Source organism: Dromiciops gliroides, chromosome 2 (assembly GCF_019393635.1).
Source record: "Dromiciops gliroides isolate mDroGli1 chromosome 2, mDroGli1.pri, whole genome shotgun sequence".
NCBI classification, from domain to species: Eukaryota; Metazoa; Chordata; class Mammalia; order Microbiotheria; family Microbiotheriidae; genus Dromiciops; species Dromiciops gliroides.
In genome coordinates this window covers 516,481,913-516,494,288 of record NC_057862.1, presented here as the reverse complement: position 1 = coordinate 516,494,288, position 12,376 = coordinate 516,481,913, and the positions used below count along the sequence as shown (strand labels likewise).

Here is a 12,376-nt window from a genome sequence, read left to right as displayed (position 1 = left end):
CAGCTATTATGCTAAGCAATGGGAATACAAGGAAGTCCTTGTCCTAAAGGAGCTCACGTTTTAACCAGTAGAAGATTAGGACTGAGATGTTAGGTAGAAAGAACATGAGAATGAGAAAACTCATAGGAATGCATTCACTTTAGTTCTGTTGTCTAGTTCTCCCTTTGAATCTAAGAGTTGGAAGGAACATTTATTTCCATTTTCATTTCTGAATTGAATTTTAGGGAACATGGATAAGAACATGTTCTAAAAGTTCATTTATGTCAGCATGGGCAAATTAAAAAAAAAAGATTTACTTGAAAATTGTTATCTTGGCTTGTGAACTACTTATTTTTAAAAGCCATGATCAAGATATTTTAACCTCCAACCCCTTCTCTTAAGGTTTGCTATTTTAAATAGTATTTTCATGAGATACCAACTTAAGTGCTGATAACAAAGTCCAAAGCCTGAAGAAATACCGCTATTAGCCTCCACAATTTCTATTATGATAGAGTATACTGTGCAAAGGATATAGTGCACACTTAGTTACCTTTTGCTTTAGATGGGATCATATTTGAAAATAGTGAGTATACATTTAGATACCTTTTGTTCCTTGTTTTTGTTCAAGACTTCAAGGACATTCAAAGCAAGCTTAGACACATTCTTCCCCAACCCCAAACCCATGTTTGTCTTTCTTGATGATGACTCTCATTAAAGAACAAATATTGGACCAGACAAGAGAATAAATTGATCACTTGGAAAAAAATGTGCTAACTCTTTCAGACTCCATCTAAAAAAGTATGGAGAAAAAAAGGACCATTCATTATTACAGATTTTTTTTTTGCAATAATCTTGTACTACCCTCAAGTATTGTTGTCTTATTTAGGTCTGATACAATTGGGCACTGATTGTACTCAGCTTGCAAGAGATGTTTGTAGTTAATGTGTGTAAAATTCTATGGGAAGTGAATGTGTACATATGTAGTTGCAATGGGAGCTTGCAGAGGTGGGAGTGAGAGAGTTTTTAAGTACAAGTTGTTGGGATAGGAGCATGGGATAGTGTTAACATAAAGTGGGTGGAGAATAAATTTAAGTTATATATATGGTATAGTAGAAATAACACTGAATTTAGAGTCAAAGGACCAAAGTTGAAAGCCTATCTATGATATTTAGTACATATGTGACTTTGGGCAAGTTATTTAAACCTCTGTACCCAAGCTGTAGAATAATCATAAATCCAAATGTCAGACTATGCATTTCGATCAGTCTTAGAATGATAGCTTCTAATGAAGTACAAATATTTGTAAGAGGATAAATTTATTATAGCGGCAAAAAATTTTTTCATTTGTTAAAAGAAAGGGATTGGACTAAAGGATTCCTAGAACTCCTTCCAGTTCTAAATCTTGTGATTCTAAGGAACATTTTGACTTAGGTTTGCAATATTCACATAAGTTTCTGCACAAAGGGGAATCCTACAGTCTTATATGTGCCAGGCACGGCTGCTCATTTCTACTGATCATGGATATAATAGTACCTTTCTTTGTCAGAAATATGGTGTCCTGGGGCAGCTAGGTGGTGCAGTGGATAAAGCGCTGGCCCTGGATTCAGGAGGACCTGAGTTCAAAATCCAGCCTCAGACACTTGACACTTACTAGCTGTGTGACCCAGGGCAAGTCACTTAACCCTCACTGCCCTGCAAAAAAGAAAAAGAAAAAGAAAAAGAAAAGGAAAAGGAAAAGGAAAAGAAAAGGAAAAGGAAAAGAAAAAGAAAAAGAAAAGGAAAAGGAAAAGGAAAAAGAAAAAAGAAATATGGTGTCCCCAGTTACTAGGATCATTACATTGAATTTGTGTCTGCTTTTGTTTCTCAATTAATTGTTTACAGCTGATGCATAAAATTTAACTCAAGCATTAACTGCTAAAAGAAAATCCAAGCTTTATTTCTACTATTAGCAGGGATACCAGATCCTTGAACCATGCAACAGAATGTTAATCAAATGCATAGTGCCCTCAGATTTGTTGTAATCCAAGAAGCTAATGCCTTTATTGGCACTATCTGGGGCCTCCTGCATTTCTGATTCAGATAGAATCTACTGAACTGTTTCCACTTAATGCATCTATTCCTTCTGGCTATGCAAACTATTTTATTTGAATTTTTTTTTCCTGTGAAACTTACATAGCCCAGTTGACTGTGACCCTCATAATCTACTTTTTGTAAATCCCTCTTTAAAAAAAAACCTGACCAGGTCACGATAATCACAAAATATAATTACCACAGCTCTGTCACTAATGGAGTTAAAAACAATAAATATGATTCCAGATTACTTATGTACTGACATTAGAATGCCATTCAATGTGAGGAAAGTAAATCCTAAAACCTCACATAAAGTCCTAGGACAATAAGTGGATCCCTTTTCATTTTGCCTTTTATAGCTTTTTAGCACTGACCTAATATAGAAATGCTGCAATGTTATAAAAAATTACTTTGGATACAAAGTTCTCTCAGTTATAAGGCACTGGAAGACTCAATGTAACATAACTTGCTCTACCAAAGCAAGGTTTGTCATAAGTCAAATACAAGCCAAATAAATGAATTTTTATTTAAAGATGGGCAGGGTGATATTTTACTCAATAAAGACTATCAACTTTGTAGCTTCTGCCATTTCAACAAACAGTAAGCCTAACAATAGTTTTTTCTATAGCACTTTAAGATACACAAAGAACTCCACAAATATTATCTCATTTGAAATACTTACTTTGTGCAATGTCCTAAGTCAGAGGCAAGGTGAGCAGCAGCATAGTGTAAAGAAAAGAACAGTTACTGAGGCTCTAAACCCAGATTTACCACATATTGGTGCATAAGCTTGAGTCACTTCCCTTTCCGAGACTTTTTCCTCATTTGCAAAATGAGAATTGGCCTGGATAGATAGATGCTAGATAGATTTCTTAATTGTTTATTATGTGCCAAGGATATGTGAAATGGTGGTCATATAAATACAAGCAAACAATAATCCCTGCCATCAAGGAGTTTACAATCTAAGAGAAAGTGAGGCTAGAAAGTAGAGAACACAGCATGGTGGTATGGCATAGAGATGGGTGAGGCGGGATTCTGGAAAGATAGAGTGAAAACTTGCTAGTCAAAGACCAGAGACTCAGAGTAGAGCCCATAGTTGTGGTGAGTAGAAATGAAGATGATAGTTGGAATGATTTTTAGGATCACTTACAGCTTTCCTCTTCCCAAAGACATCACTACCTTCCTGGTCAGTCAGTATAGCATCTTGTTATCTTCAATTCCTCATTCTCGCTTAACCAATATATGCAATCCTTTGCCAAATCTTATCATTTCTACCTTCACAGCACTTCCTCCATAGGCCCCTTTCTCTTTTTTTCATATAGATATCACTTTGCTTCAGGCCTTCATCTTCTCTCACATGGACTACTGTATATAGTCTCTCAATTGGTCTCACTGCCTCAAGTCTCACCCTACTCTCATCTCCTTTTCACCCAGTTACCAAAGTGATCTTCCTGAAGCACGTCTTACTATGTGATCTCATGTTCAATGAATGCCAGAGCCTTCCTATTACCCTGAGAATCAAATAAAAAACTATTCTGTTTGGCTTTTAAAGCTCTTTATAACCTGGTCCCTTCTGGTGCTTTATTCTGTTCCATATACTCTATGATCCAGCTACATGGTCAGTTAGTCAATTAAGCATTTTCTAAGCATATGTTATATGTCAGGCATTGTACTGAGCTCAGTGGATATATACATAGAAAGGCAAAAGACAATCCATGCTCTCAGGAACTCACAGATATATACCAGATAAACTGGAGAAGATCAAGAGGAATAGTACTAGAATTAGAGGGCATCAGGAAAGGCTTCATGTATTTTGGCTAGGACTTGAAGAAAGCCAGGAAAGCCAGGAGGTAGAGATAAGAAAGGAGAGTATTCCAGAAATGAAGAAGAGTGAATAAAAATACCCTGAATTTGAAGACAGAGTATCATGGTGAGGAACAGCAAAGCAGCCCGTGTTAAGATTAAATCTGAAACACACTGAAATATTTTAAAAGTAGGAATAAGAGAGTAAGTAAAAGTATATCATGAACGAAATTAAGACAAGGAGAAAAGAGCAGTGTTACCTAGTGCCTCACTGGGAACAAAGCACCCCAAATTCTGAATCTATGGTCTATGGGGTAGAAGTTACAGAACAATATACCAGCACACTTAAACTCCCTGGTGCTACTCATTGCCCTGAACTAGGGATAATAGATTACATTCCACAGAGTTGAATTCTAAAGGTCTCCATAGTTGGGAAGTTTCAGAACAGGATAATCAATTCCTGCCACAGAACTTTGGAACACTGAAATGGAGGTTAATCCTTTTCCATACAAGCTATAGAGATCCACAGGAGTTAGGCATTGTACTTTCATGTCCAAAGAGTCCCCACTAGGTGAAGAAAAGATTAGACACTCCTGCAGTCACTCTGAAGACTGGCACAGAAGGCAGGTGGGGCAGGATATCTGAAGGCCCAAGGATACTCTAATGTATTCTACTCTTTTTTCATAAGTCATTAAGACTTTATTCTCCTTGTTCCCTAGAAGAGTTTCTCAATACAATTTTTTACTTTACCAAAGGTACCTAAAATCTCCCCCACACTTAAAAATTATTAATGAAAGACTGGAAACTATGTAAGTCTTTAAATCTATATTGCTGCATAAAGTAAGTATATTTCCTGTTGACAGGCATATTGTGACATGGAAACAAATGGAGGTGGATGGACAGTTATTCAGAGGCGAGAAGATGGCAGCACTGATTTTCAGCGAACTTGGAAAGAATATAAAATGGTATGTACAATTCTAGGAGTGTTTATCTTAAATTATTTTGCTTAATGAAAATCATTTTCCAAGACCTGCATATCTGAGAGAAGAGAACTTATCCCAAATGATCAAACATTTATTGCCTTTTTTAAAAATGGCTGAATTCATCCTACAATTGTCTGATTAAATAGGTCTCTGAATCAAAGAAGGCTAATATAATGAAAGCATGTAGCTAAGTAGAGACTAGCACATGGAATGTTAGTTTTAAAAGGTGGTTCAATCTACTGCTACTAGTTCTTTTGTCATGCTTCTGTTCCTTAAACTTGCCTCTGGTGAAATCTATTTCCTTAGTTATAGGCCCTGAATCTGTATAAAAGAAACGATTTCTGTTTAAAGACTTGAAATGATTGCAATTTAAATTGATGGATTGTTAATTTCAAACTAGTAAAGGAAAACCAATTAAGTAATTTAAAAATACGATTTAAATTACAGGGATTTGGTGATCCTGCTGGAGAATACTGGCTAGGAAATGAGCTTGTTTCCCAACTGACTAATCAACAACGCTATGTACTTAAAATACATCTTAAAGACTGGGAAGGAAATGAGGCCTATTCATTATATGAACATTTCTATCTTTCAAGTGAAGAACTCAACTACAGGTAAGCATATTGTATACGAGTAAGGAATTGTATAAGATGACTGTTGAATAAACTTTAAAATTTCCTATAAATTATATTCATTAAATATTCAGGACCATTTAAAAAACCAAACTACTGAAAATAGGAAAACATTTTACCTTAGACTTTTATTTAGTCAGTAATTTACTGTACACATTCACAGGTTGGGATGTATTTATATTTTGCGTTTTTTATTTATTGGGGAATTAAAGCTGGTATGGACCTAAAATAGTGGATAGAATAATACTAGTCTTGGAGTCAGGAAGACCTGAGTTCATATCTAAACTTGAACACCTAATAAAGGTGTATGACCCTGAGCAAGTCACTTAATTGTTGTCTACCTTGGTTTTCTCAACTCTAAAATGGGATAATAATTGCACCTGCCTCCCAAGATAGTTATAAGGATTAAATGAGATATTTGTAAAATATCTCATTATATGCCAGTGGCTGGCATATAATAGTTCTTAGTAGGTCCTTCTTTCCCTCCTTTTTTCCTTCTTTTCTTCTTTCTTTCTTTTTTCTTTTCTTCCTTCTCCTCCCTGTGTTTTACAGCTGAAGAAAGTCTCAGAATGGGAAAATGATTTGCCTGGGGCCCCTGGGAATAAACTGACAGAACTAGGATTTGAACCCAGGTCCTCTGACTCCAAAGTCTATTCTTTTTCCCCTTCGATACACTGCTTTATTCCGATATTAGTTATTAATGTTTAGTTTCTGTTAGTATCATAATGGCAGTAAATCTATAAACCAACACCCTTTTCTGGTCCCCAAACCCAAATGGGTTTGAGATGAGTCCATTTTCTTCTTTTATTTTATTTTAAAAATACAGAAATTTAATCTCTAGAATGGGAAACTGAAAACCAAGAGAGGTGAATTGACTTGTACGTGGCCACACACCTAATAAAAGTATTGCGAGCAGGATTCAAACCTAAATTTTCTAACTCCAAGTCTTGTGTTATTTTTGTCATACCCAACTGTAGCAATACTGTATTTGATGGAATGCTCTTAGCCAAGCAGCTAAGGATTCATAGATTTTCAGTTGTAACTAGAGCACACTGTACTAATTGCCTTCAACACACTTGCAGTTTCTTAAGTAGAATTCACATTATCTTGCTTTGGGGGGATAGTTCTCAAGAATTTTGTATCAATAAGTTGTAATGACCAGTAAACAGGATGGAAGGAAAGAAGAGAAGGAAGGAAACAAGCATTTCTTAAGTACTTATTTGCGCTTGGCACTATGCTAAGCTGGGCTAAAGAATGGTGATCTTGTAAGCTCTCTGAAAATAGGGAATGTTTCATTCTTTGCATTTGTATCCCTGGAACATAGCAAAGTACCTGGCACATTGTGTTTTTTTTTTAATTTAATTAAAAAAGATTTTTTTTCAATTACATGTAAAGATATTTTTTTGAGTTCCAAATTTTCCTTCTACTCTCCCTTCCCTGCCCCTTCCAGAGGCCAGAAAGCAATCTGATATAGGTTATATATTACAATCACATGAGTTAAGTGTATTTCTATATTAGTCATGTTATAAGAGAAGGATCAGAAAAAAAGAAAAAAATGCAAGAAAGAATAAACAAGAACAATAAGAAAAAAGCAACAACAAAAGTGAAAATAATGTGCTTCAATATGCATTCAGATTCCACAGTTCTTTCTCTGGATGTGGAAGGCATTTTCTACCCTAAGTCTTGGCATTTCTTGTATTGCTGAGTTAGAAATGTTATTGATACTGTGTACAATGAGTGATATTAGAGATCCTGGAGGTAACAGAATTAGTGGGTTTCTATGCAGAGTATCTGAGAAAGTACTATAATAAAGGATTTTGAGATGGAGTAGGGAGAAGAATTGGCTGGTAGAATTTAATAAGGAAAGCATTTCAGAAAAAGAGGGCTATAGGATGGCGCAAGAAGCCAGTAGAACATAGGCTCCTTAGTGGAAGGAAATGTATCAATGTTGTTTCTGTATCCCAGTTGCGGAAGAGCCAGTATAGTATCATGGTGTGCTGGCCTCAGGAAGAAGTGGGTTAAATTCTGTCCCTAACATTTACTTGCTTTAGGATCATGTCAAGTTATTTAACCTCTCAGTGTCTCAGAAGGACTTTCTTCTAAGTTGCTGAAATGCATCAGTGCATTTCTACATTGAATGTTCTCCACAGTAATGAAATTATGGGTTTGAACTGACCCCTTCCCATAAAAAAAGGAAAATTCCCAGTACTCGATACATAAAAAGTATTTACTGAACGTTTATTAAATTGAGGGTCTTGAAACCAGGAGAATGTGTCCATAGGTAGCAAATGTATTAGATAACATGTTAGACTCAGTATTAAATTTCAAGATAAGTGGTCAGAAAGAGTTATTTTCAGTAGGGAAATACAAAACCCCTATCAAGAATCTTCCAGTACCTCTCCATACTCATCTCTCATTATTCCCTGACTCACATCTTCCACACCTAATGGAAAGACCAAATCTGAACAGGTACGCAAATAAACTGAGCTTCCGGAACAAACATTCTAGGCTCAGGGCAGACTTTACAAGTTGGCTTAGATCCAGCCTTCCTCTTGTTCTGTTGGCTAACAAAAAAACTGTTCAGTTGTTAGTGTCGTGCACCTTGCAACCAGGGAATTCAAATGTACAATTCCATTTCAGAAACAGAGCATTTGAAATGAGTTATTGAGAAGCACCCCAAAAAAGTGTCCATGAAGAGCCTTCTATTATTTCTTTAGAGAAACTGGTGATGGTGTGGGGGGGATGCTTTATTTTTACCCTAGCCTCACATTTATTCTAACATGGTTCAAAACTTCACTGCATTTTAAGTTATAAATAGTATACCATTGTCTCAGCTCCAAGTTAAATATGTTTTTCATCTGGAAGCACTTAAAATCTACAGCAGTGCACTTCTTTTAAAAAAAACACACACACACAAAAATTAAGGAATTAGAATGTTTGTAGAGGAATCTTTTATAAATGGGTCATTACCCCTGCTCATAGACATTATTAAAAAATAATTATTCTACACTAAGATAGTTGTAAATAGATACTTCCTTTTGACATGCAATCAGTGTTTGAATGGTCCATAAAAAGCAATAGTTTAAACCAGAGTTTAATTTGCTTGGCAATTAAAATGAGATACTGTATATTTTAAGAATTTGTTATTGTGTTAAGTTATGATGCCAGTGCTAAGATGAACTTTGTTGTGGCTAAAACAGAGTTCTCTTCTGTATAACTGCAGAATAACAAAGCAACAAGAGTATCGAATATCTTTTTTTTTTCTTTTACATTTGACTCAAATGTTAGAAAAGAAACAGATCCATATTGTCCTGATAAAGACTTTGATAATGCTATTGTAATGATAATGGACATTATCAGTATTGATAATGAAGGGAAAATTTCGGCATAAATCCTCAAATTTAACCAAAATACATAGAAAACCTGAGATGTAATAAATCAACTATTCTTTGTCACTTTTGAATACACCAAACAGATTTCAGTTTAAGCCAGTTTCAAGAAACTAGTGAGATTTAGAAGAGACCAACACAAAAATTTACAGATTTTACTCATTGTGGGAATTAAAATTATATGGCCTTTATAAGAGTTGCTAATGAACAACAGATACCTTTATGTTTTTGTTTTCCTTTTGGGCAGATTTAATAGGTTTAATGAGTGCCCCAAATGCTTAAAATTTACACAGTAGAGGAGGGAAAAAATATAGTTGATCTCAGTGTTCCCAGTGATTAACCAAGAGTTGACTGGGTAAAATAATAATAATAATAATAATAATAATAATAATAATAATTAACAATTAGAAGAAAAAAGAAACAATTTACCTGTTTTGAAACCTTAAAGAAAATTACATTTCTTGTTCTGTGAAGATTGTACAGCAGGCACACAGATAGGAAAATTAAAAGACAGTTGGGAAGAAATCAGGGAATCCTCACAAAAACAATCCTACTTGTGAAAACAAACATTGTAATTCAGAAATTTGACTACTGATCTGTTTTTGAAACTACCAGTAATACTTCAACATCAAAGAAAAATACAGTAACCAAAATTACTACATCAGTTACTGTGTTTATTGAATAGCAGTATGATTTAGTGGAGATAATGATGAACCCAAGGAAGACCTGGGTTCAAAACTTTTTTTAGATACTTGCTAGCTATGTAACTCTGGACAAGTCATCTAACTTCTGGGGGACAGCTAGGTGGCGCAGTGGATAAAGCACCAGTCCTGGATTCAGGAGGACCTGAGTTCAAATCTGGCTTAGACACTTGACACTTCCTAGCTGTGTGACCCTGGGAAAGTCACTTAACCCTCATTGCCCTGCATCCCCCCCCCCCAAAAAAAGTCATCTAACTTTTGGCAGCCTGTTTTTTCACCTGTAAACCAAAGGTTGTTGTGGGGAATCAAAGGATATTATAGAATGTCATGTTACTGTTAATATTGTTATCTGGTCACCTCTTCTTGACCTTCAGCAAGGTTTTAAGAAAATTTTTGTCTAGTTTTTATAAGGTGCTAATGATTATACTCTCTTGGATTTCATCAGTACTTTAAATAAGCATATGCTTTTTATCAATTCCATCAGTAATAGTCAAAATGAATTTCATGGCACCTCTGGATATCCATTTATCATAATTTTCATCAATATAATATTTTTAAATGTTTAAACATGTTATTAGGCATAAATACTGAGTCATAGAGGTATGGGCCTATCCTCTAGAAGTTTATAGCTGAAAAAAAGATGAAGTGATATAGTGTAAAGCATACTGAACTGAGTTAGATGAGACTTGGCTTTGAATTCTGCCTCTAGTATATACTAGCTTTGTGACAAATCACTTTAAATTTTAGTTTCTTTATTCTGAAATGGGGATAAAAATAAAGATTACGAGGTCCTTATCCATTTTTGGTGACAGGGGATGCTGGTGAATCCTGTGAACCCCTTTTCAGAATAATGTTTTTAAAATGTATAAAATAAATAAGAACAAAGGAAACCAATAATATTAAAATTGTATGTATAGATATCTATACATGTAAAGATATATCTATATCTATCTATCTACAATGTGTGTATACACACACACACACACACATACATACACAATTCACAGACCCCTGGGTTGAGAATCCTTGGTGTAGATTATATTTTATAATGTTATTATGAGGATTATATGAGACTATATATAAAATGCTTAGTAATTTTAAAACAATATGTATGCTATTAATATAATTAAGATAAAAAGCCTTTTGCTGAAGAAGCACAGACATATATACATATTCACTAAACAAATATAAATAGGATTATATATATTATCTAAATCACAAGTAAATTTACTTATAAGGAAATGAATAAGAGGCTAAGCAAGAGATATTGTACTAAGATAAAATCATTTCATTTTCGAGCTGTAAAAGGTTAAGTCTGAGGAGATACCTCATCTATCAACTCCAGTTCCCATCTTGAAACTATACAAAGGTTTGTGGTCCCAAACCATGAAAAACAGGCAGCACATCTATCTTTTTCCTAATCAACAAAATAAGAGGACAGAACTGTCTAATCTCCAAGGACTTTCCTGACTCAGTATCTCATGATACTGCTTTTGGAGTATTATTTACTTCAAGGATACATAATTTCATTGGTGGGTATTTCCTCATACAACAGAGCACCAACCCTTGATAACTATCTCTGTTATTCACATAAATGTTACTTGATACTGAGTTAAGAACAAATTGGTAGAGTTCTGATATTAACATCCTACCCCATTTACCCTAATACTAGTCTTTATCCGACCACTTCCACCTCTTTTGGACAATTGTAAAGGGGATTCCTTCTCAAAGACGGGATCATCTTTCTTCTATCTGCCTGAAAGCACTAGGAAAATTCATTTAAGGGACATATGTATTCCCCATTGATTTAAATGCAAGGAAACACAAAAGTTTCACTTTTACCTTAGACCTTGCTGATAAGTTGGTTCCTGTTTATGCTACTGCAAAATATTTTGAACACTGTGTATATCAGTACATGGAACAGAACATAATTTCTGTTGACCAGGTTTTTCATTGTGAAACACTTTTCCACAACTGGAAATCAACAAGTTAGCTTCTGTTTGGTTGTTTTTCTTTCTGCTACAGGATTCACCTTAAAGGACTTACGGGGACAGCAGGCAAAATAAGCAGCATAAGCCAACCAGGAAATGATTTTAGCACAAAGGATGCAGACAATGACAAATGTATTTGCAAATGTTCACAAATGCTAACAGGAGGTAGGAATGAATTTGTGTTCCTCAGTCTTCCTATTTTTATTGGCAAGGATGAGTACCATAGAGTTAATTTTGAATTTCCAAAGTATGACTACTGACAAAGTCCAAACCTGATAACTGGAGGTGTTTCAATGATAAAGGTAAAAGTAAAATTGCTTTTCATCATTTTAGACTCCTGAATAGCGAGCTAAAATTGTTAGTAAAACATGTGTGTCAAGATAAATAGCTGGGAAAATGGCAAGGAGAAGGACATATGCTATTAGGAGGATGTTTTCTGACCATGTGCATATTCCTAGGACACAAAGGTTTTATGCTTTGTTTTTACAAAAAGAAAAAGAAAAAAGGTAGAGATGAAAAATTTCAAAATGTCTATCCAGAAATAAAGCTACAATTAAGTACTATGAGAAGCAGCATGATGTATTAGGAAAAGCACTAGAAATTGGGTTCAAATCATGGTATACATCAAGGTACACTGGAAAGAGTACTGGCTCTTGAAGCCGGGGACTTGGGTGGTTACTTACAACCTTTGTGATGTCAGAAAATCATTTATTCTTCTAGACTTCAGTTTCCTCATTTATAAATCGAAGGGGTTGAACTAGATAACCTTTGAGATCATTTCCAGTTCTATATCCATGATCCAATTAAATTCTGCCTCTGAAACTAGCT

At 34.9% G+C, this 12,376-nt stretch overlaps 2 protein-coding genes across 2 annotated transcripts in view; one reads left to right on the top strand and one right to left on the bottom strand.

The window, feature by feature from the left end:
- The window catches only part of MCPH1 (microcephalin 1), a 325,091-nt gene that overhangs the window by 172,115 nt on the left and 140,600 nt on the right, over window positions 1-12,376 (bottom strand). The gene's annotated exons all lie outside the window — the stretch shown is intronic.
- Window positions 1-12,376, top strand: part of ANGPT2 (angiopoietin 2) — an 81,793-nt gene that overhangs the window by 65,202 nt on the left and 4,215 nt on the right. Inside the window, exons 6-8 of the mRNA XM_043988992.1 lie at window positions 4,716-4,817; window positions 5,283-5,449; window positions 11,583-11,713. Of these exons, the coding sequence (XP_043844927.1) occupies window positions 4,716-4,817; window positions 5,283-5,449; window positions 11,583-11,713 (400 nt within the window). The remainder of the gene's footprint in view (window positions 1-4,715; window positions 4,818-5,282; window positions 5,450-11,582; window positions 11,714-12,376) is intronic.